The 27,052-nt window shown below is 34.8% G+C and overlaps 1 protein-coding gene across 3 annotated transcripts; it reads right to left on the bottom strand.

The window, feature by feature from the left end:
- Positions 1-429: 429 nt before the first annotated feature.
- LOC127128503 (inositol hexakisphosphate and diphosphoinositol-pentakisphosphate kinase VIP2) lies at positions 430-27,052 on the bottom strand. 3 transcript variants are annotated; one of them, XM_051057855.1, is made up of 30 exons: positions 26,668-27,052; positions 26,456-26,515; positions 25,953-25,999; positions 24,950-25,033; positions 24,202-24,265; positions 23,478-23,631; positions 22,245-22,315; positions 21,625-21,729; positions 21,411-21,503; positions 20,823-20,897; positions 20,277-20,362; positions 19,219-19,425; positions 19,044-19,143; positions 18,872-18,942; positions 17,544-17,622; positions 16,955-17,113; positions 16,778-16,820; positions 16,416-16,498; positions 16,169-16,231; positions 16,015-16,089; positions 15,790-15,915; positions 4,769-5,010; positions 4,139-4,183; positions 3,136-3,202; positions 2,813-2,884; positions 2,447-2,697; positions 2,308-2,365; positions 1,929-2,096; positions 1,443-1,517; positions 430-910 (listed from the first exon to the last, which is right to left on the bottom strand). In XM_051057855.1, the coding sequence occupies exons 1-30, from the start codon at positions 26,761-26,763 to the stop codon at positions 653-655; spliced, it is 3,177 nt and encodes a 1,058-aa protein (XP_050913812.1). In that variant the 5' UTR covers positions 26,764-27,052; the 3' UTR covers positions 430-652. The 3 variants fall into 3 exon arrangements, with proteins under 3 accessions (XP_050913812.1, XP_050913814.1, XP_050913813.1); XM_051057857.1 differs by having other exon boundaries at positions 26,452-26,515; positions 26,686-27,052; XM_051057856.1 differs by having other exon boundaries at positions 26,686-27,052.

The following is a 27,052-nucleotide window of genomic DNA, read 5'->3' as shown; positions in this document are numbered from 1 at the left end:
TTCAAGATAAATGAATAAATTTGATTAAAATTTAAGAAAAAAATGATAATAAATTGTTGTCAGGTTAATTGATTAATTAACCCTTCCATTATCATTCAAATCAAATCCAAAATCATCCAACTAATGCTGTTAATGTTAATATTCTTGAATTCGTATAGTTTGAACTAAAGAATTATAATTCAGCCATCACACCCTTTCTTAACTGATCGTTAAACAAAGTCTTTATATTGACTAGTCCCCTAAAACATCAACATTCTTTAAAATAATGTTTTACTAAACTACAATTTATATTCTTTAAAATTTAATTATCTGGTAAGTAACATTTTCTCAAAAAATAGAATTATCAGAAAGAATAAAAAAACATTTCTTAAACTTAACATATTTTCAGCTCTTCTCACATTTGAAAACATTTCTGATCAGCAGCTATGATTTATCTGAGTACTTGATCACTCCTGCACTGCACTTGCTTAAATGTCAAAGATACCAAACCAAAACAGTTTAAATGTGGGAAGCAAGTTTACTCACCGCACATGTATATAAAACCCACACATGGTTTAGAAGTACATAAACTTTGTTTTCCCCAAACTTTTCCATTTATACATTAAGAAATATGAAGAAGAGAAGGAGGAATGAAGAGCATTTAGCAAGTTTCCTATTTCCCGTTAGAATGGGCATGCTTATGAAAAGGCCAGAGATTTACAAGACGCTCGAGTACGCTTTTTGAGAAATAGCCAGAGAATCCGGCGGGTATTGATGGAGGAGGGAAGTCTTCTGCAGGCATAGCAAATGGACGAAACATCATTTCCATTTTTTCTAATGTGAGACATGAACCTATTTCTTGTAGTCTTTCTGGTCCCATGATAGGCAGTGTGTGCTCCTGATGCAACGAAGCAGCCTCGCTATCATTCTTCTGCCAACCATAAAACACAACAGAAATAAGTTAATGAAAAGAAATTCAATATACAATTTTACTGATATACAATCTGCATATTTACTGATATACTTTTCACATGAAAAGTTGTAAAGACAATGAAGTATATCAATAAATGGATTTCATTTCACATTGAATAAGTTTGCAAAACTAAAATCCATTGCATATTGAAAACCTCTGGTTTAATAGGAAGCTCATGAAGCTTATATAGTTTGAAAACCTCTGGTTTACTAGGAAGCTCAAAACCATTGCACCAAAAGTCCCCGTACTTACGTCCTAGGAGAAGCAATTTTTGATTTTGAAAAAACAAGGAAGCTTATATAGTTTGAAAACCTCTGGTTTAATAGGAAGCTTAAAACCATTCATTAAAAGCAACCCTAAGACCTAGGGGTAATGAATTGAATTTCACTCTCTTCTGATACACCAGATATTTTAATGGCGAATGAAGAGAGTTGAAATCCACCATTCTATATGTCTTATTAGGCCATCCAAATAAACTATATATCATTACCTCCAAAGGTGATAGATCAGCACCACGACTGAAGGTCAGCTCTATGCGGAACCTTTTTGGGTCTTCTAAAGCCACCTGAAATTTGAAAGTTAGAAATCATTTTAAATTAAACAGCCTACTAGAATACATTACATTAGCACCTGACAATTAATTATGCCTTTGAAAATATTGTAATCGTTCACAACTAAGTATGCTTTCAATTGGACAGCTAATTAAAGTCATCTTTGATTCATACATCACTATCTATGTTACACGGCACTGCTTCTGGCAACCTCATTGCATCACAATTTCACAACTGGATTCAGAAGCAAAAGCATCAAAGTCGCATCAAAGTCAAACATATCAAACAGAAGAGGCACTAGATAAATAGTTGCAATTTCGGTACATTTTGGAGCTATAGTAACAGCCTCTCATACATTCAGGGACCAAATCAAGTGTTTGCTCAATTAGAAATGTTGATTGGGCAAAATTGTCAAAGTAGCCTACCTCTGTGTTTTCAAACATCCTCAGCACAATGTAACTCATGTAGTCAAGCTCCTTTGTTCTATATAGGCGCTCTAGAGCATTGTAGCAAACAAGACTATCTTCTTCTTCAAGAGATTCATCCATATTACAATAACGAAGAACGTTCATGAGTGAATGAATATGTGATTCCTGTCAACAAAATTAATAAAGTATAAAACACACCAGTATGGAAACAAAACTAAGATGAATTCTTGGAAAATATCAACAGAATTTCATGAATCAAGAAATTTGGATGCATCTTTTAGTTAAAAGCATTCAATATTTATTCCATTCGTGTCGGGAGGGGTTTAGAAGTAAATTTATGTTCAAGGGTGTTAACATAAAGCAACACAGCACTCACTGATGTGAAGTATAGGCGTGTCCGCACATGGCGTTCAGGTGTCTTTACATTCGCATACCTGGAAGAGAATAAACAAAATGAGAATAAACACTATGAGAATACAACATAGTGTATAGCATAAAATAAAAACAATACTTACTTCGGATCCAAACGATATTTGGTCTCTTTATCATCATCATCATCTTGGTCCATTGATATATCGTTCAAAGTGATGGATTTTCTTACTTCATCATTCTTATTAAGTTTTGGCTTGGCATCTGAATTTTCCTTTTCAGTTTTCGTGAATGATGAATCGTGGTCATGGTTACTCTTTAACTCAGCAACACTAATTGCTTCTTCACGGGTGTTCCTCAGATCAATCAAAAGCTTTCCCAATAACCGACGTGCAATCTAGATTTGAAAGGCACAAACAATTGAACAAAGCATCAAATCAAAGTACCCACAGGCTCATCATGATTTATAACATTTAATGCAATTTGCAATACTCTTTGCAGCTGGAGGTTACCTTTGAGCCAATCTTCAGTTTCTGACTTGGATTAATTCCGTATTCATTTGGTATTACACCATCAGCAAGTGCCTGCAAATAAGGAGGTGCATCAAGGAAAGTGAACAAATAGAACTCATCAATAAATGTTATGCAATATACAGACAAATATCATATGTTTGTGATTCATTTCGGCAAGGTAACACCTGATTGTCTTTGTTTTTAAAATACAATGTTTAATTCAAAATATTTACAGAAATACACTTCATAATTTTATAAGAAATGTTTATCTTGCACTGGTTCAATCAGTTTCAGCTGAGAATGGATTTCCTAATGTAACATACCTGAGCAACTTTGAAGAGTTCATCCAATCCTTCTAGATTAAGATGTGCATTGTGCAAGAGATCATATCTGCAGTGTGCAAGTAAATTTTGACTTCTCATAAGAAAGGAATAAAAGAAGCTGCATAACTTATTAAATAAAGCTGTCTATTTTTCAAATTTGTGACATTGAAGATTGGTTAAACATTAATGCATATTTGATAAACACGGTACACACGCACATAATTAAGATTCAGTTTTAAGTGTTTCGTTGATAATACCATAGGCAGGTAAGTTTCCACAAATCAACTGTAAAGATCTTCTAAATCTTAAACCCCAGTCACAACTCAAATACTACATATAGGCTAGAGATGTGAATGAAACCGGGGGAGGGACAATGCTTTAAAAAAAAAAAAAATAGCCAGGAGCAGAAAATATATAGGATAGTAGGGGGAAAATTTTAAGAGAAGATAGAAAAAGAGAGGAAGGTTGAAGAGTATCAGAGCAGCAACAATCACTCAAGAATCTACTCATTAATTAAAGCTGAGAAGTTATAAGTGGAAAACCCCTAATTTAACAGAAAAGAGATCTATAAAATGGCCTGGTATAATAGCTTGGTGGAAGACCTCTTATTTTCTTGCAATAAGTACCTTTTCTGTTAGTCGCTCATGTTAATTTGCTATTTGGTTATTTATACTAAACTATTTGATGCTAAAAATAAAATCCAATAAACTAAGAGCTTCATCTTAAATTTGAATGTGAAAAATAATATGCCTTCATTTTTGTTTTACTATATGTTATCAAAACATTAGCAAAATTTAACTCAACCAAGCTGAACTTTTAGTTGTCTGACATAAACAATATCCAAAAAAGGGTGTCAAGAAAAGAGAAAGATATAATAAATGTTAGATGCTGTAGTAGCCATCAGGAAACAAAAGACTAAGCGTTGCATAACATCCACTTGAAATCTGAAAACATGTTTCGGGAAGCTGACTGTCATTAAAATCTAATGAAAGAAATAACTTACTTGCATGAATCATAGACGTCCGGAATTTGTGTGATGTCAAACCGCCTGTGCAAGTAATAACCATTTGAGTGTCAGCCATCACGTTACACACACATAACAAGAAAAATCAAGGCATAATAACTATACATGTATGATATAGGAATAGGAGTTCTGATAGTTTTGTTAATAAATTAACAATGGAAAAAGCTAATGTGAAAGAGAAACTAGAAAAAACTGAAAGCAATTTAATTAATGGAAGGAAAGTTAGAATTCCAACAGCAAAATAATATGTTGTTGGTTTAACATGATACAAGGTAAAACTAAAGAAGGCTCTATCTTGCAATGGTTAGGCAAGAAAAGTAATTTAGATGAGATAATTTAATGCTATATTTGCATAGTAAAAAGGTCATATATGCGTCAAGCAATAAACATAAAGCATCCATAACTAAATCACGGGGGTCTGTAATAAGCTTTGACGTAACAATATCTAGTTTTTAAAAATTATAATGTGAATGTGACAGCCTTCTGTTCGGTCATGCATGTACTAACCTTTCTCATGTATTAGTGGCATGTGAATTAACCTTTTATCTTCTAATATTAAAAAAAACGATAAACAAAACAAGATAAAATCAACAAACAATAAATACTTACTCCTTTCGTTCATTATATAGGTCTCTTTCAAGTTTTTTCCACCGAGCATACATTAAGAGAAACCCTTCACTACCACAAGGTAAGCCTGAAGCTATACGATCAACATCAATATTTGTCTTCCCAAGTGCTTTTGCTTGGTCATAAGGAGGAATAATATCATATAAGTTTGTTTCTGTAAGATTCTCATCTTCATCCTTGGCAAGAAGTCTTACTTGTTCAGTAACCTTCTTAATCAAACTTACCTGCCCATGAGATACCGGGGGAAATTAGAAAACAAAAAAAAGCTTTAGTTGGATATTATAAGAATGGTTTCACATTCTATTGATAGTGAAAGCCTAAAAGAAGGAATTAGGAGGCAATAATTTATTGTGAAAACACTATCCTGTGTTGATTAGTAAACTCAGACAACAGCAAACAAACAGGTTTCCGACAGGCGGAAGATGACATGGTCTGAATATTGACATAAGATCAGTATTATCGTGTAAAATGAAAAATAAACATACCCTACCAATCATGTAGTCTATTGAAATTTGATAATTCCAACTAAATCAATTATTTTCTCATTTGTGATCTTAAAATATGTCTGCATATAATAAGGATTTATAAAAAGAATTGTCATAATAAGAATTCTAAATCAATTCTACTCATTTAAAAAGAATGCCCATCTGTCTAATCACAAACCCCTCAACGGGTGCAGTGATGATTCCCCTTTTTTCTAGATTGAACAGCTTTATGTATTTTGCAGGCTTCTTTGAGGTGATGATTCCCCTTTTTTCTAGATTGAACAGCTTTATGTATTTTGCAGGCTCTTCGAGTTTCAATTCAGTTTGCTTGTTTAGAAGGCTACTTTACACACTATTGTGCGCTTTAAACATATCAAAGATGAATAATTTGATATATTATTATTAAAAATATAGAAGTGTTAATCTCTTTAAATAGAGTATTATGACCTAATGGACCTTACTAAAGATCCAAAGTTAAATTACTAATAAAAATAAAAAATTAATTAATTATTTATAACACTCCCCCACAAGCTGGTGAATATATATCCATCATTCCCAACTTGGAAACAATTTCTGCAAAGTTATTGTTGTTCAGCCCTACTGTTAGAAGATCTGCAAGGTTGTCTTGAGATAACACATATGGAGTACAAATAAGGCCACTGTCTAATTTTTCTTTAATGAAGTGTCTATCAACTTCAATATGTTTGGTTCTGTCATGTTGCACTGGATTATGAGCTATATTGACAGCCAACTTATTATCACAATAAAGTCTCATTGGTTCATCGCACTTTATCCTTAGATCTTCTAAGATTGATTTCAGCCATATTAGTTCACATATCCCTTGTGCCATTGCCCTGAACTCTGCTTCAGCACTAGATCTCGATACTACATTTTGTTTCTTATTTTTCCAAGTCACAAGATTTCCACCTAGGAAAGTGCAATAACTTGTAGTTGATCTCCTATCAACAATTGACCCTGCATAGTCGGCATCGGTATATGCTTCAAAACCTACACTCCCATTTCTTTCAAACAAAATTCATCTACCAGGTGTTCCTTTCAAATATTGTAGAATTCAGAACGCAGCTTGTAAGTGAATCTCCTTTGGTCGGTGCATGAATTGGCTGACTAAGCTAATAGCAAAAGCAATATCAGGTCTAGTATGCGAGAGATATATAAGTTTTCCGACTAATCTCTAATACATTTCCTTATCAACCGCAATATCTTCTATGCATTTTTCAACTTTACATTTGGATCAACTGTAGTATATGCAGGCTTGCATGCTGTCTTGCCAGTTTCCTGCAGAAGATCAGTAATGTATTTCTGTTGAAATATAAAAATTCCTTTCTTAGAGTGGGCAACTTCACTTCCCAGAAAGTATTTCAATTTTCCCAAGGACTTAATCTCAAATTCCTTGACTAAGTGTATATCCAACAATTGTTGTCCTTCCTCATCATTACTTGTGACCATAATATCATCCACATATACCAATAACACAATTACTCTCCCTGTTTCAGAATGTCTGATAAATAAGGTATGATCTCCTTGACTTTGTTTGAAGCCCAAACCTATCATAACTTTAGTGAATCTTCCAAACCAAGCTCGTGGCGATTGCTTTAACCCATATAAAGATTTTTTTAACTTGCAAACGGTGTTGGTAGTAGTATGTTCACGGAATCCAGGAGGTATATCCATGTAGATTTCGTCTTCAAGCTCACCATGAAGGAATGCATTCTTCACATCGAATTGGTTTAAGTTCCAATTACAATTAGCTGCCAAAGATAATATCACTCTAACTGTATTCATTTTTGCAACTGAAGTAAATATCTCTGAATAATCTACTCCATAGATTTTAGTGAATTCTTTGGCTACCAATCTTGCCTTGTACCTCTCAATCGATCCATCTACCTTGTATTTAATAGTGTATACCCATTTGCACCCTACAGGTTTCTTTCCATTTGATAGTGCCTTCATCTCCAAATCCATGGCTTGTTTCCATTTCCTGTCAGACAATGCCTTAGATAGAGAGGCATGTAGTTTTATAGTGTTCAGATTTGTAAGGAAGGCTTTACGGGTAGATAAAACGTGTTCAAAACTTAGGTAGTTGGATAAAGGGTAAAATGGTTGTTTGGTATAGTTTCTGGTATCTTTCCTAAAGGTAATTGGAAGGTGTAAATCTTGATAGTGTGATGGTAGTGGTGGTGGAGTTGAATTGGATTCTAGTTCCTGTTCATGAGAAAATTCAGAAGTTGAATCACTAGAGTTAAAATTTACCTCATGTAATGTCCGGTCAAAGTCTTGGATATGAGTAGATTCAGGAATGGTCTTCCTTCTTTTATATACTAAATTCTTCCCATATCTTACATCAATTTTATCTTTTTCATAATCACTTTCAGTTTCAAGAGTAAGGTCAGGAAATATAAGGGATACATCTTCCTTATTTACATTCTCCCCCTGAAGATAATTTTGAACGAAGTAACTTTCTTGTTAATGGAAAGTGACGTCTCGAGAGACAAAGAACTTGTGATACGGTGGACGATAACATTTGTAACCTTTTTGGATGGAAGAATATCCTATAAAGACACACTTTACGGTTCTAGGATCAAGTCTTCCTCTACCATTACTATGAATATGGACAAACGATGTACACCCAAATATCCTAGGAATGAGGTTACTAGAGGGAGACACATTAGGATAGAACGGGGATAAGACTTCCACATGAGTTTTGGAAGCAAGGACAGTAGAAGGGAAACAATTTATGAGATACAATGCAGTTAAGACTGCCTCGCCCTAATATTTCTTGGGAACTTTATTTTGAAATATCATAGCACGTGTTTGGTCTAACAAATGCCCATTCTTTCTTTCAGCAATGCCATTTTGTTGGGGTGTTTTAACACAAGAAGACTCATGAATGATACCTTCATTTAGATACAAAGAATTAAGATTATGATTAAAATAATTTTGGGCATTATCAGACTGAATCCTCTTAATACTCATACCAAATTGATTTTTAACCATAGAGAGAAATTGAGAAACCACATGACTAACTTCAGATTTTTGTTTAAGTAAGTAGACCCAAGTAACCCGAGTACAATCATCAATAAGGGTGATAAACCAACGGACACCTGAAATATTTGAAATATTAGATGGACCCCACACATTTGTATGAACTAGATAAAACGGAAAAGTACTCATTTTATTACTAATGGAGAAAGGTACACGTTTGTGTTTAGCAAGCTCACACACCTCACAATGAAGACTCTCAACATCTAATGTTTTAAATAAAATAGAAAATAACTGCTTAGGGACTCTAAACGAAGGATGACCCGGACAATGGTATAAGAGAACCTTCTCCCTATTGGTCTTTATTGATTATGACAAAAACAAATTGCTGCTAAGAAAATATGGGCTTGAGTCTATGTTATCCAAATAGTAAGGATCATTTCATTTTCTAGCACTTCCATTCGTCCTCCCTGAATTCTTGTCCTGAAAAACACAAGAGTTATTATAGAAAATAACATTACATGATGGGTCTTTTGTGAGTTTATGTATGGAAATTAGGCTAGTAGTCAATTTTGGGATATGAAGGACGTTGTTAAGAGTCATGGATGAATTAAGTTTAATTGTTCCTTCACCTGTTACAGTTATAAGGATGCCTGCAGTGGATATTTTTTTGTTACTGGGGCAAGGTGAATAGGTGGAGAAGTGTGTGGGTAAGAGTGTCATATGGTCAATGGCTCCAGAATCTAATATTCAGTATTGTTTAAAGGGTATATCTGAGGCATTAAGTCCAAACGAAAATGGAGAGTTGCCAAATGAAAAAGATAATAGAAACGTACCTGGACATGTTAACGAACAAGTACCTGATGGTTTCTCCAACTTACTGAGGAGAGATCTCACTTTTTCTACTTCACTTAGGTTAAGGTGCACCCCTCCTTCTAGACTGTCTCCACCAGTACTTCCAACCATGTGTGCATGTCCTCCCTTTCTGGATAAGTCTCTTTTTTGTCCCCATTCTCTATTAGGAGGTCGGTCAATCAATTTCCAACATTTTTCTCGAGTATGACGAGGCTTGTTGGAATAAGTACACACACCCCTTCGCCCTTCTTCTCGACATAGGTTTCTCTGAATTTCTTCTGATCAACTAACATGGTTGAACTCTTCTCAACTAGCAATGTTAAGCTTTCCACAGATGGTGATGTCAGCATTAATTCTCATCTACTTTCTTCACTCCTCACCATGACAACCATCGGGATCTCGATAAAGATCATTAGGGTATGGAAAAAGCGTAAATCGTAGGATCGTAACTCGGATCGTAAGATCCCAACAAATAGAGAAACTCAATCATCATATGATTAATCGCTATAGAAGAATTAGATGAAGAGATATTGGAGTTCCAATGGTTTTGGAGGTCGGGCAGCTTTCACGATAATTGTTTTTCTATTCTCAAAAAGAGTATTTAAAATATTCCAAGTCCCAAAATCCTAAAAAAAGAGCGTTGTCGTTAGGGTTAAATGGGTGATTTTTTGGGCCGGGTCAAAATAGATCCGGACTAGGTCAAAAGATTCCAAAACAAACCCTAAAATAAATCGTTGGGATCTTATGATCCCACGCTTTTACTATCTTTCTCTACGCTTTCAGCGCTCCTTCCATTCTCACAATCTTTTTGCCAATTAAAACGGTGGTCCTTTTGGGAGCATAAGATCGTACGCTTTTGGGAGTTAAAACGCGATCTTGACAACCATGCTCCTCACTATAGACACTACATCATTAATGTTTGATACTTTTTCTTTGCCAAGAATTTGTACTCTAACATGGTCAAAGTCAGAGTTGAGCCCTACCAGAAAGTTGTAGACTCTATCTTGCTCAATGTACTCCCTAAATTTTGTTGCATCTGTTGTACATTCGATTTTGATAACTCTGTAGTGGTCTAACTCCATCCACAAGACTTTGAGATGATTAGCGTACTCTGTAACTATTTTGTTGTCTAGTTTAGTTCCCAATGTTTTCACCTTCACATCGTATATTTGGACAGCATCTTTGGCTTTAAAATAAGTTTCTTCTAATTCTTTCCAAATCTCTTTTGTCATACTCAGGAACATGCAAGTGTCACTAATTTCTGGAGTCATTGAAGCCCATAACCATGCAATGATCGTTGAATCTTCTGTATCCCACTTGTCAAATTTGGAATCTTTCTCTTTGGGAGGTGCGCTTCCCTTACCTTTCAAGGTCGTTTTCACTAGTTGAGACCACTTTAAATAATTTTTTCCATTCAACTTGTAAACTTGAGGAATAATAGGTAATTATGATTCTGATTTGTACGCATTTGTTTCTTCTTTATTGTCAGCCATTGAAAAAATTAGGAAACAAATTCAAATAAAAAAAAATCACAAGCTAGTGTGAAGTTGTTCAAACAGTAGCGATGATCAATGCTGAAAAGTACCGTAAACAGAGCCAAAACAGTCGCGATGAACAGTGCTGAAAAGTGGCGGTGAACAATGTCGAACTAGTGCGGTGAACAGTGTGATGAACAGTATGATGAACAGTGCCGCAAACAATGTGGCGAACAGTACCACCGTATGATGAACAGTACCTCCGTACTATGAACAGTTCCCCCTTGCGATGAACAGTATGAAAGTTTAACCTATTCTGTGAATAGTGCCGCAATGAAAAGTGGCTAGGTTTTTTTATGCGGAAGCGAAACCCTCTCGAACGATAGTTCATGATACCATATCAAAGTTGAATAATTTGATAATATATTTATTAAAAATATCCAAGTGTTAATCTCTTTAAATAAAGTATTCTGACCTAATGAACCTTACTAAAGATCCAAACTTAAATTACTAATAAAAATAATAAATTAATTAATTATTTATAACAATGAATCATTTATCACAACTGTTGATATTTGTAAATATAATATTGAGAATATTTGTATATCGAATAGTCCCACATCGACTATATCATGTAATTAGTTATAATCTCTCTATATATAATAAAGTCTCCGTAGTACTTTTCATGACACTCGGTTTATTCAAATGTCTCTTAGTCTCTTGTATTTCAACGTGGTATCTAAAGTCTACTAAGAGGCAATTCTTTCTTCGTCGTGCTTTACCCGGTTGACCCACTGTCTTCCGGTGAGAATTTTTTTTTTGCAAACCGTGTCATCACTCCGGTTTGCATCTCACTTTTCAAAATTCTCCGGTAACCTACCAGCAGAAGCGTCTCTCCGATCCAGCCGTTCCCCACTTTTCATCGGCAGAAACCTCCGCACGTGACAGCATGTCCGACGGCCTATCCCGACAATTTTTCCACCGCTCCAGTCTCCATAGGGCAATTGTTTCAGATCTGATACTCATGGCTACTCCTCATAACTTTACGCCAAACTACGATGATTTCCTCAGGTGGTATCAAAATTATCAGAACTTAGATTCTACTGCTTCGGTAGCACACACTGGTAATTCATCTGCTTGTCTCTCTCAATCATCTTCTCTTGGATCTTGGGTCCTTGATTGGATCTTGGGTCCTTGATTCTGGTGCGTCTGATCATGTTACCGGTAATAAAAATCTTTTCTCTGCCCTCTCTACATCCGATTTCTTACCTACTATAACTTTTGTCAATGGTTCTCAAACCCGATCCGAAGGGATTGGTACTGTTCGAATTCTACCTTCTCTCTCGGTTACTTCTGTCCTCTATGTACCTATTGTCCATTTAATTTACTTTCAGTCAATCGTTTAACTCGTTCTCTTGATTGTAGTGTCACTTTCACTAATAATAATGTTACCCTGCAGGATCGGAGTTCGGGACGGACGATTGGTGTCGGATGTGAGTCTCAAGGCCTTTATTACCTCTCAGTGTCATCTCAGACATGCTTAGCCAAAGATTCTCCACTCACTATCCATGCTAAGTTAGGTCATCCCAGTCTTTCCAAACTACATAAGTTGGTATCAAATTTATCAAAGGTATCTAATTTACATTGTGAGTCGTGTCAGTTAGGGAAACACACTCGTGGTCAGTTTCCCAATCGAGACAATAAATGAGCTTCGTCCCCTTTTGCTTTAGCTCACACCGATGTTTGGGGTCCCTCGCGTACTGTCTCTACTCTTGAGTCTAGGTATTTTGTCACCTTTATTGATGATTTTTCACGTTGCACGTGGTTATTCTTAATGAAGAATAGATCTGAATTATTTTCTATTTTTGAACAATTCTATCAAGAAATAAGAACTTAATTCGGTGTGTCTATCCGTACCTTAAGAAGTGACAATGCCCGTGAATATTTATCCCAACAATTTCAGAATTTCATGTCACGCAATGGTATTCTCCATCAAACATCTTGCTCTCACACACCTCAACAAAACGGGGTAGCCGAACGCAAAAATCGGCATCTTGTAGAAACCACTCGGACCCTACTTCTCCATGGTAATGTTCCACTTCGGTTTTGGGGGGATGCTGAGCTAACGGCATGTTATCTTATAAATCGCATGCCCTCATCTATCCTTAACAATAAAATCCCTCGTTCAATCCTTTTTCCTAATTCCCCACTTCACCCAATTCATCCCCGAGTCTTCGGGTCCACATGTTTTGTACACAATATTTCTCCTGATTTTGATAAACTCTCAGCTCGATCACTAAAGTGTGTCTTTCTTGGTTATCATCGATTCCAAAAAGGTTATCATTGTTATTCACATACTCTACAATGATACCTAGTATCGACCGATGTTACCTTCTTCGAGTCGGTTCCATATTTCGAGTCCAGTCACGTAACTCCAGAACCCATTCAAGTCCCACACCTTTTCCGGCAATTATTAATGTCCCGCCTACCATTATCCCCCATCAGTCTAGGGCTCCTGACCCACCCACGTCTCGACCACTTCAAACATATCAGCGTCGTCACCCAACGCCGGTCGTCCCTGTCCCCGAGGTCATACATGTCCCTGAGATCATTGCAGACTCTCCTCCAACGCCTCCGGCATCACTAGATCTGATCCAGCAACCTGAGTCCGATCTTCCGATTGCCCTTCGAAAAGGTATACGTCAAACACGAAATCCTTCTCCATATTATATTGATTTATGTTATCATCGTCTTTCCCCTTTGCAGTATACTTGTTTGTCTTCTTTGCCTTCTGTTTCTATTCCTAAAACTTCATGTGAAGCATTGTCTCACCCTGAGTGGAGGCAAGCAATGATTGATGAAATGTGTGCTCTTCAAAGCAGTGGTACCTGGGAACTGGTTTCTCTATCCCATAGAAAATCTTTAGAAGGTTGTCGTTGGCTTTATATAGTGAAGGTTGGTCCAGATGGTAAGATTGATCGATTTAAAGCTCGCTTGGTAGCCAAACGATACACTAAGATTTTGGATTGGATTATAGTGATACCTTCTCGCCTGTAGCCAAGATGGCATCTGTTAGACTTCTTCTAACCATTGCAGTCATTCGACATTGACCTCTTCATCAACTTGACATCAAAAATGTTTTTTTACATTGTGATCTTGAAGAGGAAGTAATATGGAGCAACCACCTGGATTTGCTGTTCAGGGGAAGTCATCGAATATGGTGTGTAGGTTACACGGGTCTCTTTATGATCTTAAACAATCTCCGAGAGTTTGATTCGGCAGATTCAGCACTGTAGTACAACAGTTTGGTATCGTCCGTGGTGAAGCTGACCATTCTGTTTTTTATCGTCACTCAGCCCAAGGATGTATTTATCTTACTGTGTATGTAGATGATATTGTCATAACTGGTAGTGATCAGCAGGGTATACTCCAGTTAAAGCAACATCTCTCAAATCAATTTCAGACAAAAGATCTTGGTAAACTTCGTTATTTCTTGAGTATTGAAGTAGCCCAATCTATAGATCGTTTGGTGATTTCTCAACGGAAATATGCTTTGGATATTTTGGAAGAAACAGATTTGTTGAATGTTAAACCAGCTGATACTCCTATGGATCCAGGTGTCAAACTACTATCCAATCAGGGGGAGTCTCTATCTAACTCAGGAAGGTATAGAAGATTGGTTGGAAAGTTGAATTATCTCACAGTCACTCGTCCAGACATTTCTTTTGCAGTTAGTGTGGTAACTCAGTTCTTAAACTCCCCTTGTCAGGAACACATGGATGCTCTTATCCGGATTCTGAGATACATCAAACGTGCTCTAGGAAAAGGTCTAGTGTATGAAAATAAAGGACATACTCAGATAGTTGGATATTCCGATGCTGATTGGGCAAGGTCCCCCATCGATAGACGATCCACCTCTGGGTATTGTGTACTTGATGGAGGAAACCTTATATCCTGGAAAAGTAAGAAACAAAACGTAGTTGCAAGATCAAGCGACGAGGCAGAGTATAGGGTCACGACAATGACAACATGTGAACTTATTTGGTTAAAACAGTTGCTCAAGGAACTTCAAATTGAAGAAGCAAGACCAATGACACTTATTTGTGATAATCAAGCCGCATTGCACATTGCTTCAAATCCAGTCTGCCATGAGAGGACCAAACATATTGAGATAGACTGTCACTTTGTCAAAAAGAAAATCGAATCAGGTGACATCGTCACAACTTTGTCAACTCTAATGATCAATTGGCAGACGTGTTTACAAAATCTCTGCGAAGTCCCAAAACTAATTATATATGTAACAAGCTTGGTGCATTTGACTTATATGCTCAAGCTTGAGGGGGAGTGTTGATATTTGTAAATTTAATATTAAGAATATTTGTATATCGAATAGCCCCACATCGACTATATCATGTAATTAGTTATAATCTCTCTATATATAAGAAAGTCTCTGTAGTGCTTTTCATGACAAACGATTTATTCAAATGTCTTTTAGTCTCTTGTATCTCAACAACAACTATTCTTTTGCGTTGCAGATAGAAACGGTTCCATGTTATGTGAGTATCTTTTAGATTTAAAAAACAATCTGACACTCATCCCACATCTTTTTCTCAAGAAAAGTAACACCACTCCGCCAAAGGATTTCATCATTGCAATTATATTTTATTCTGGTGCCACTCTATCAGCAATTTGGAAACAAAACTTATTTTTGTGAAAATACATACAGCTAAGTTCTTGCCCATTATTTGAAGTTACTTTCAACAGTTCTCCACCTTTGTTCCTTGAAGTGGCTATTTAGTGATAAGACGAGGTTACTCAATTCCTTTAAATTTCAGTTTTCTTGTTTACAAGATTATGTTAGGAGCCAAATTAAAAATGGTATTTCACTAAGAACCTAATTATTAATGTTAAGATATGGTGTAGATAATAGCATACTTGATTAAGATGCTATCTCTTAAGTCTCAATAAGAATTAAGACTTTCACTTTCACATATTCTTATTGTAGCAAGACTAGACGAACCTTAAATGAAGTTAAATACTAGAATCTTCATAAGGCAGCAGACATTTGTCAGCATATATCAAGTGTTTAATGACTTTCATAAGAGATCTAGATAACTTTCTTCAATTTTAAAAAAGAGTATTTTAGCTTCCCCTCTTAAATGATGTGTAGTTATGTTACAAAACATACCAACTTTGGAAGCAACTCTGATGCATTGGATGGCAATCCAGCTCCATCAACCATCCAAGAAAATTCAGGTGATTCATCGCTATGAACGGTCTTTAAACTAGAGGTAATAATTTCATTCAGCCGAGCCTGCAGAATATTCGAGCATAAATAACTCTCCATTTATCATCATTATTGCAAAGCCTTTATGGTAGAAAAAGGACTATAAGTCATCATAAAATCACAAACCTTAGCTTCATCCATTTCAATACTGGCATTGTCAAGCCCATCCAACATAGAGGAATCTTTGCTAACAAGGGAAACCTGAGATAAAAATTTCAGTTAAACTAAATCCAACACAGAGAACAAGATCAAATATTTTATTCATGAAAGAAAAACAAACCAGGATTGGAGTTAGCTGCCCTTCAAGATCAAGAAGACCTTTGGCAAATGCAGCCGCAGACATCTGACAACATATACCAAGGCATTGTCAAGAAGACCTTTCAGATGATCTTCTTTAAGACAGATTGTGCAAGTAGCAACAAAGTCTAGGTATCAAACAGATAATTATAAAACAAGTGGATAAACTAAAAATAAACAATTTAGGCCTTATTTTGATATTGGCAAGGTTAGAGAAATTTAGCCCATACCTGCACACGACCCTCATCAGAGCTGTAAATCTTAAGATCATGACGATATGTACTATGGAGGCGAAGCAGGCCAGTACCTTCTCCTGCAATTGTAAAGAATTTGATATACCTTTTCTATACATATTACAGTCCACTACCATGTCAGTGTTATAATGAGAAAAAGATCATCTCTGAAACAGTTGTGACAACTAAAACATAAGAAGCACTGATGAAAGAAAAGTCTCAGAAATAATCAAATATTAAACTAGAAAATGTGAGATCAAAGGAAAAATCCTCCGGTAAATTGATGAATGCTTTTTAGTTTAAAATACAACCATTAAAGTTTAGACATTCGTTGCAAAATGAAAATATATTTCAATTACCTGGATACATATTATTCCGGAAATATCTTCCAAGTTCTTCTGCCTGCAAAAAAAACATTTTCAACACATCTGAAAAGAAGGCTATAAATAAGAACATAAGTTTATCCCCAGCAATAATAGTAACAATAAAAACAAACTCAAGCTAAGCAGAACTATTGTTTTATTAATAATCTTAACCTGCTTTCTGCCAGCATGTGTAAGAACGCCACCATATTTAAGAACCATCAGAGCTTCAACAGGTCTCTCTTCTTCACCTTCACCATTGCTTTTGGCCACTTTGATCCACTTTAGTGGCTTTAGTTGAACTTTTCTATATATGCCAGAGAAATGCCCTCCCTGATATTCAGATGGAAAAAACCTATGAAACATCTCCAAGACTTTATGATTAAAAATTATGAGAAAACAAAAAATAATGGCTACAACTATTTATGATTTGAAAGTACAAGCAGGAATATTATCTTCCTCTTTCGGAAGTAATCTGCCCGGCATGTCACAGTAACAGATTTTTTCTGAATTACTATTGTTTACCGGAGTAACTGTTCTTCCATCTAGGTAAACGCACAGCAGAAACAACCAAACATGTTTTCACTAAGTGGGATCGATATATAGAACAAGAAATGCCATAGTGTTCTATAAAAATCAAGTATTTGCAGAGGTCAATATTAAAATCAGGTTATTAGTACTAAATAAACTCATGAATAATTAAAATCAGGTTAGTACTAAATAAGTTCATGAATAATATTAAAAATTAGTCGAAAGAATTAACCTCTTCGAGAACAGCTTTAACTTGACGAAGCTTTTCACCATGCTCTCCTTCAGCCTCACTATCACTTTCTCTATCTGGTCTAAATAAAACATACATCTATAGTTAATTCAAAACTCTGAGGACCAAAATGGTAACGCATATATCAGAAAACAAAATTGTTGGTTTTATAACTAGGTTAATGATGATTGAAGAGTGGTTAATGAGGAAGAGCTTTATTCATGATTTGATTGCTTAATTGTCCTAAACTGGAAATATTTTCATAAGAACTTCATTTCTTCTAATTTTCCATATGTTGTTCCTTGATTACTATGGGAATGATTTAAAAAGAGACATGGAAATCCTTCTATAGGTCTGTTTGGTTTTCTATAGTTGAAGTTGGATTCGGAGAAAAGATTGCATTCAAAAAAGTGGCCCGTACAAAGCTGGATGCATGTTATATTATATATGCTATAGCCAACTAGAGGGAGAGTGTGGAGATATTGTAGATATGATGTAATTGTATTTACGAGATTGTTTTCTAGTTTCCCTTTTAAAGTTGATTTTATTCTGTTCTTAGGGGATTGATTTGGCTAACTCATCTTCTCATGTATATATATCTTGCATGTATCGTTCATTCTAATATACAGAAATATCAATTATTCAAATTCAACATTCATATTTCATATTTCGAGAACCATCAATCATTTTATATGAACATCAACTATTCGAGAAGTATCAATTATTCAAATATACAGAAATATCAATTATTCAGATTCAACATTCAAGATTTCAGATTTTATATTTTTTATGAACATTTCATAATCCTTTACGTATAAGGAAAGAAACAGGCAACTCAAGGAATATGCAATGCATCTAATTTTTATCTTCTCCATTTTCCTGTCCTGTTAAAAGTGCTGTAAATCCACCTACGCTATCTATTTCAAGAGTCAAAAATTTTGCAACTCAATGCAATGAAATTTAATTTAATTTGCAGGCTCCTGAAGAATTCGAAATTGGGACCTAGAGAGGAGCATATTATTGTTTGTGGATCTCCATTTATGAGAGAGCAATAGTCTTCACTAATTGTATTTCTCTTCTCCTCTAATAAACTATTCTTCTATCATTGAAAAATTTAATTTTTGATTATTTTTCCTCCAACCATTTACATTAGTCAAAAGTGGGCAGATAGTAATCAGGCAAAATTACGAAACTGCACAAGACATCCTCTTCCCTAAAGCCAAACCAGTCACAGTCTTGTGAAATTTGATTAATCTTTGGTGTGAAATTGAAATTGAATTAAATGCCAAATTAATGTATAATTATTTATAAGTTTATGAAGGATCAATCACCTAGTACGTGGAACCAGCATGCGTGTGGCATCTAACAGATCTTGCAATTGAATAGCACTTTTAAGTTTTGTCTGCAAACAAAAGATCATTAGATCATGCGGAAAATGTAAAGAATCTGGTAGCTCAAATAAAATTTTATATATATTGCAAAAGCACTAGACAATAATATTACCTCTGCTCTAGGTCGGCCTCCATTGTATTTTAACATTAGGTTCAGAAGCTTTTCCTCAGTAACTTTTAGCTTCACCTTTTGTTTGGGAGTTCTATCACCACTGTGAAAACAGAAGAGTAAATAGGAAAGAACATAACACTTATCAAATCTATGATAAGAAGGGAATAGAACATACTGACGAATAACAGCAATTACACAACGTAGTTCCTCAGATTGTCCAAAAGTTCCAATAATACCACTACCCTGACGTGTAAGTCCCTCAGTAGGTTGGACTGGTTCATTTACTTTCCACGGTAAAATTGGCGGAATCGCTGAAGAAAGATGAGGTGCTTTTGCATCTAAGAACATCTTGCGCAGCACACAGGCAGCATCGTCATAATACCTTCAGAAGCATCAAAAAGAAAAAGAGATTTTCACAAAAAGAAGCAAGTATTGCGTGATAAATAGAAAATAAATAACTCATGTCAGACGACTAGCAAAGTTGTTATTAAGTTTTGCTTACTTTACATTCTGCAGTATGCAACAAATACAGCACAAAATAAGGCCACTAAATACTGAAGAAAATATGCAGGCTAGAGTGAGTATCTACTTTGTTTATGTCACTAGTTTTTGTGAACATGTGTTTGTGTCTGTAAGATTCTGAAACAGTAAATACAAGATTAAGAGGACATTTGAATTTGAATAACTTCATTTTACTTTACTCATTTCACTGTGTTTTTTTTGTGATATATGTTTGGAAAATTAGTTTACACTTCGTAGGTATTCTTTTAATCAAATTACCAAACTATTGTCCATAAATATCAAACAAAAAGATGATCAGGAAAGCTCCAATTCACATTGACATTTCACAAAATATCAGGAGAAAATCTCTGCAAATTCTTAATCCAATAAAAGACAACATACACTTTAGACACAAATGTAACCTGCAAGAAATATTACTTGTGGTTATCCAATGCACACTGGTTTCCATGGAACATTTTTCATTTTTCAAATAGCATGCCAGACAGTCTTGTTGTCTTTTACAACAGGTGTTATGGATAGAACTAGAATCAAATAAAATCCCCAACATAGAAGTAATAATTTAATTTCATGGGAAAAGAGTTGTATTAATTTGTAAATGAAATGTGCTATAATTAAATTAGCAGAAGAAACTGAATAACTATTTATGTTATTGGAATCATGTTTCAAGTATTAAAACGAACACTTCAAAAAAATGTAACTATAGAATGTTACTTGTGTGAATTTTTCACAAAGCTCCATCCATTCACATCACAAACATAGGAGCGTCCCTCACATCTCAGGAGATCAAACCCACAAACCTGCAAGAGAGTTTAATGGTTTACAGTGGAACACTAAGAACAGAACTTATTTTCTTTTCACCACCAAAACATAGCCATTTTTCAAAATCGTTTATTTTAGTGATGACATGTAAAGGATTTGAAAAAAAAAACTTCTAAACCCCCCAAAATCATCATACAAAACATTTTTTGATTTCCCTCATATTAGGAGAATCTTAAGTTGAAGGACTGTCATTGCTTCTACTTCCCTTTCCTCCTCCCTTTTTCTCAAAGTTTTCTCCTCACTTCCCCTAATATACTCCCAAACAGAGCCTAAGATTATCAATCACCGCACATTACAACAGTTTAACCCAAATCAACCTAAATCTACAAATCAGGACAAGACAGTCAAATGAGTGAATGTTTCAAAAAATAATCACACGGAACAAAAAAAACCACTTCATCTTATAATAGTCTGTAATATCACATTAACACAACATACCGATTGCCTGAATGCAATGCAAACCTCTCTTGCCATTTGTTTTTCTGCAGGAGTAAGTAACACTGGATACCTAACCTGCCACATGAAATTTTACAGTCTTCAAAAATAATTTCACATTGTTACACTACTCAGTAATTCCAACCTGCTTTAGAATGGTATATGTCCATTCCTTTCCTAATCCACACAATACCTACAACTAAGATACATGTTCACGTGATTAGAGAAACATTCACTAAAAATATAAACAATTTAATCAATCAGACATAAGAAGCCAGCTTAGCAGGAGACATGTGCAAAAATAATAGAAAATTTCTCAGAGAATACAGTAATCCAGGAATAGTCATTCTATACTAGGGCTACTTGAAAGGAATCCCAAACCTTCATATCTTAGAAATGGTATCTGAAAATAACAAAGAGATCATAAGAACTTAATGACTCATTTTCCACTTGCAAATTCTGAACAAAATGTACAAGCGCTATGGTAGTAAGTAGTAACCCATTAAGTCAAAAGTAATGACAAAACATAGATCATAAGAGCTGAAACAAATATATGGGAGAAGAAACTAGAATGTTTAGTAGATTGCTTACTTCCTTCCCATCAGGATTTCTCATGACAACACCATCAACCACAGGAGACTTCCTTGCCTCAGCATGAGCATATTCAGGGCCTACTGTATACACCTACATTCATTGGTTGAAAATTTGGAAAAAGATGACAGGAAGGTGTCAGAAACATCTCAAAAATATAACTAACAATACACACACATATAAAAAAAAAAAGATAAACCTCAAACTGTCAAACCTTAACATCTGTTCCTCCAGTTGGCATGAACTCCTCATAAATATAGGAGCCTTCACGCCTCACCCTTCTCACCTCTGGATGGAACTCACTAGACCTGTTTCCGACCTAAGATCATACGGTACCCAAATCAGATCAGATTGCTTAAATATTCATATTCTAAGAAAAGAAAGGATAACGTCAACTATGCCAGAAACTTAATTACACTTTTGTTATACATAATGATGATTCCATGGATGCAATTGTTAGAAAATAAAATTATATCTGATTATATCTTGATATTATTCTAGAACATCTGGGTTTATCTCTAGGGATCAGTTTTCAATCTTTGTGTACCTTTGATTATCTCCTAGGATAAATTTTCATATATCTTATTATTAGTAGTAGTATTTGTTTCCTTAATTACCCTTTTTATTCAAAATTCTTACAAAGGTTTCTCCTCCTTTTTATTTAAAGTTCTTACTATTCATTTATTTCTTAAACAATTAAGTAGGCAAAAACAAAATAGACTAGTTAAAAAAAAATTACCTTGTCTCTTGGAAAAAGGATATCCACTAATATCATCATATATTACCAATTATATTCCTAAATTAGGGAGAGTGACATATCACTAAAAAATTTACCTTCCTAAATAGTTCTTTCATACCTCCACCAGCTGAACTAGGATAGTATATCATTATACTATGGTTATCACCTTCAAAAAAAAAAGTTATCCCACATTAAAAAAATGCAACTGGTTTTTATATATATCAAGGGAACAAAGAAAAAAGGAGAATTTTAATTGTCAAAAGAAAAGGAAAAAGGAGATGATCGTCAGAAATGAAAACCTTCATTACTTAGTACAAATAGATTGTTATATGTACTTGGATCGCATCCCAAAAGCTAGGTCAAACAATGAGGTTGCCCAAACACATTTATACATCCAAGAGCCTAGGAACCTAAGTAATGTGGGACTCCAACACAAATACAACTTCAATACTCATCATCACGTCTAGCGTAGGCTTGGGTCCAATTCCCACATTGCAGTTTTTAACCTGGTTCTAATACCATCTTAAAATCGTGGTTTGGCCTAACTCATACTTACAAATTCGGTTTGTAAGGTGAGGATTTCCTTCACTTATAAACATATGTTCAGGTCATATATTGTCCGATGTAGGACTCTTAAAATAGATCAGTAACAATTATGTAATTAAGACGGCTTATATTCCATGGAAAGTATGCTTGACAACTTAAAATCAAATACTCGCAAAATTCTTAAGTTTTTTAATAAGACAGAGCCACTGTAGTCGTGGTTGTCAAGCCCTTGTGTTAACTCATAAAAATCAAATAACTAGTTTATAAATCTCATTTCCATGCAAACTCTCGTTGACTCGCATAGGATTACAAGTCTGGAAATGAATGAACGGATCTACAACATAAGTAATAGTATCCCCTAGACATGCCCAAAATGACTGTGGTTCGGGGTTTCATAATAAAAGATCTAAAATGAATCATATATTCATAGTGCATCAAAAAAAATTAATCTTAAGAATTTGTATTGGATCTAAGTCAACCCTACAAAACTGGCTTGTAAGGTGAAGATTGTCTCAACTTTATAAACATATTTCCAGGTCATATATCATCCAATTTGGGACTCTTTAACACACCCTCTCACGCCCAACACTATTGAGTTTGGTGGTGGGTGGGATATAAATGGTTACACTAGTTTATGTAAATCAGTCATTTCTTAATAAATCAGGTTTTTTAATGCAGGCTATATTAGATCACACCAAACCTTATTGTCTTTGCTGCATGAATCAAATCAAAGGGACTAGGTAAATAGTTTCAATCATAAGATGAGAAGCAAAAAAGCTTACCATCAATAGGCTTCTCCACAAATGGCTTCCAGAAACGCATACCATGAACCTCAACAAAATCTTCTTCCTCAATGAAGTAATCTAGCTGTTGGTATGGTACTTCTCTATTTACAAGGGCATATCTCGGAACATAGATTCCAAACATTTCAAGACGCTTGAAACACAAAATTGAACATTATTAAAAGCATATACTATGTATCAGAGAAGAAATAGCATAAAGTATATTGGCTGTAATTGGCCATACATCACCAACCAAACAAGCATATATAGGATTCGCAATACCAACAGTCAACAGAACAGGTCTTGGGTATTGTTATTACCATTCTTCAAAAAGCAAAATGCAAAACTCCATGATAGTGTGATAAGTTAAGTCAAATGCTCCCATATGCCTAAGCTATAAGGCAGAGAGATCCAAGATTGGCTTTATATCTCTAACAACTATTTAATTACAAAATCTTTTTTTTATTTTAAAAAATTTTAAGCAGTATAAATCAATTTAGAAATGAACAAGTCATCTCCCAGTATATGGTTGCAGGAAAAAAATTCAATTACACAGTGAAGCTTATTAAACAGAAATCCAAGACTTCAAATAAATGAAAGATACAATATTTATTTACTATACAGAAACCCAAGATAACTTCATGCACATGACACAAGGAAATCTCAAATAAACTGAAAAAACGGCAGTATCTAACTAAGAAAGATATGATTTGGTCCCTCCTACCTCGTAGACTTTCCTTCGATCATGAAGAAGGTGTTGTGGCTCCAGTTCGTTTACTAGAAAAGGTCTGGATCACAATGAATAAGTTTCGGATCAAAAGTCTTTCTCATCCAACAATTGAAAGGAAGATACAACGGAAAAAAAATCACAAAAGAGCATGGTAATACTGATACACACGCAGATTATGAAACGAAATTATTTTTATGCATGATCACAATTAAGTAAACATCGCCATTGTCTTCAAGGAAAAGTTAAAATATACACAAAATTTCAATATACGTCATAGGTCTATGTCCTCTACTATGGAAATTACAAGGCTTACCTACAACTACAAGATATTAAAGCCATAATCCATAAACATCCAACACACACTGAGACATTGTGTGTTTAAGTTTGAAATAATAATAAGATGTATGAAATATAGCTCCCTTTTCTCCCTTTGATGCCTTGCTCCTATTTTAACCCCATTTTCCACCTGGGTAAAATTGTTACAGCCTAAATCCCCATTCTGGCCATTAGATTATGTTCCCATTCCTCCTAGAAGTTGATTATTAAGAAGCTAGCAAACAAATACCCTCATTTTCATTAGCATTTTCCCATCCTTGGTGTAACAGGGCATGGCCCCAATAGTAATCTCACAACATCTTAAAGTTGCATAATCCAACATTTTGATGAGATTAGATGGTAGATAAAGTTCATAAAATTTATATGGCATACAAATAATTTAAAGTTTGTAGGTAAACAAACTTACTTTCGCAAAGCAGCATATGCTTCGGCCTTTTCAAGGGGATATCCAGAGGAATGGAAAGCAATCAAACAATCACATATTGGCCAGCTGAAACAAAATGTTATTTGAACTTAGTATGTAAACAGGGTGAATCTAAATACCAAAAAGATAACAGCAACAAATATTTCAACTATAACATACATGGCTTAAAAGAAAATAGCATTCAGGCAACATAAAATCAGTTTGATATCTTGTTTGGATGCATTATGAGAAAAGAAGATATGGTCAAAGAGTAAACTCTTCCCTAAGAGAGCATATTTAATCTATCTTTATTCCCTCCAAAAGTGTAGACAGAAAAAACGGAAGTCGGGTATTCAGTTAAATCGTATGAACTTCCAAATTTATCTACCACCAATAAAAATGAAATAATAAAAAATTATATAATATGGTAGGCTCGACTAATATAATACTTTTGCTTTGTCATTTCCATTTCTTTCCCTTCCAGTGTCTCCCAATTATACATATGTGAATTTCTCTACTTCCCATAAGTAAATATGTTGTACAAGGGAATCATTATCAGCATTGTTACCATTCTTTTGTTTCCCATCTATCCAAACAAACAGTTAAGGCTCTTTCCAATCAGCTAATGGCTGCAATTAATGGGATAATAAAAAGCCCAAACAGAAAAAATAAATCCTTCGATTTGGAATTTTAACTTCTCACATGACATATAGATATTTCCTTTGCTTAAAGCAATCAATCATCCTTAGTGCCACCGAGTATGTAAATATCTCCTGAAAGGCATGAGAATAACCAATATCTGTCTATTGATAGAGCCTGAGTACAGTCTATTATTTCAATCAGTTGCTCAGTGAAGAGAACTAAAAGTGAAAGCTCTTACAAAATACTAAGCAAGTTGTTGAAACTTGAAACAGGTGTAGCTTTCAAAATGAACTAGAAACAGAACAATATAGTCTTCAAAATACCAAGTCAAAACAAGTCTCAAATAAAGATATCAACTGCATACCTCTCTATTGGTTCTTCAAGTATAACCTTGTCTCCAAAATGTGTAACCTGCATACAATATGAAGTTCAGAGGAGAGTATTACAAAAAGCACAACCACAAATAACAACTACAAGAGAGAATGTGAAAAATATAGAATCAAGTACATTTAATCCATTACAAAAAAAATATATATGAAAAATAAAATGTCATTCTAAGTAGATTCATGAACAAATGATGACATGTTTGGATTTGATTATTTAAGCTTGGATTGACTTATTTAAACTTATTTTACTAGCATAAGCAACTATGAGGCTACTTTTAAGAGCTTATTGAAACAACTAATGACATTTCCATAATTTGTTTGATTTCAGCTTATTGAAACAACTAATGACATTTCCATAATTTGTTTGATTTCAGCTTATTTTCATAAACTCTATATATAGAATATAAAACCAGTTTAAACAGTGCACTAGTCAATTCCAAATCAACGTTGATGATATGATATGAATTGAAAATACACCTACATCAAATTCACCAAATGCTTGTAACCTCTGAAGAATCTGCTCCATAGGAGCGGAAGAAACCTGCAATGAGAAACAGAGCAACGGAATCATACACATTCATAACAACAAAAACTCGTCTCTATTTTGAGTATAAAAGCTAAACACGAAAACGAAGAAGAAAAAACTGGATCCAGCGTGAAAAACAAAGAAAAAATCAAAAAGAGAGAGTGAACCTCGAAGCCACATTTCACCTTCTTTTCCATCACACACACTCCAATCCTTATCTTCCTCGGAGGAACAACTCCTTCATCAGCCATAACCTCCGCCATATCTCCGATGAAGAAAATCGTAGATATTAACGGTTATTCGTGAGAACCAGTAATGCGAAACGGAAAATTGAAAATCGTGAGAATGGAGAAAGTTTGAAGAAATTAGAAAGAAAAAAATGGCAGAAAATGTAACCGCCGAGTCGGTTAATTATTTATAGTGTGGAAAGAGAATAGAAAAGCGAGTTACGGAGTCAACACAGTGACGAGTTCACGACTCACGAGGGTCACGCAGACGTAGAAAAGATAGAGAAACGAGTAGTAGTTAGACAAATTGCTATGCAGCGTAGTG

The sequence above is a fragment of the Lathyrus oleraceus genome, chromosome 3 (genome assembly GCF_024323335.1).
Source record: "Lathyrus oleraceus cultivar Zhongwan6 chromosome 3, CAAS_Psat_ZW6_1.0, whole genome shotgun sequence".
Classification (NCBI taxonomy): Eukaryota; Viridiplantae; Streptophyta; class Magnoliopsida; order Fabales; family Fabaceae; genus Lathyrus; species Lathyrus oleraceus.
Note: the sequence above shows the minus strand (reverse complement) of the source record. Positions and strands in the feature narration are given on the sequence as shown.

Bases quoted from the DNA above. Each gene is read 5' to 3' on its own strand.
- LOC127128503 (XM_051057855.1), bottom strand. From the start codon at position 26,763: ATGGCGGAGGTTATGGCTGATGAAGGAGTTGTTCCTCCGAGGAAGATA. The intron at 26,516-26,667 runs GTTCACTCTCTC...TTCTCATTGCAG, and splicing joins AGGTGAAATGTGGCTTCGAG to GTTTCTTCCGCTCCTATGGA. The intron at 20,898-21,410 runs GTAAGCAATCTA...TTCATGTGGCAG, and splicing joins GAAATCCTGATGGGAAGGAA to GTTAGGTATCCAGTGTTACT.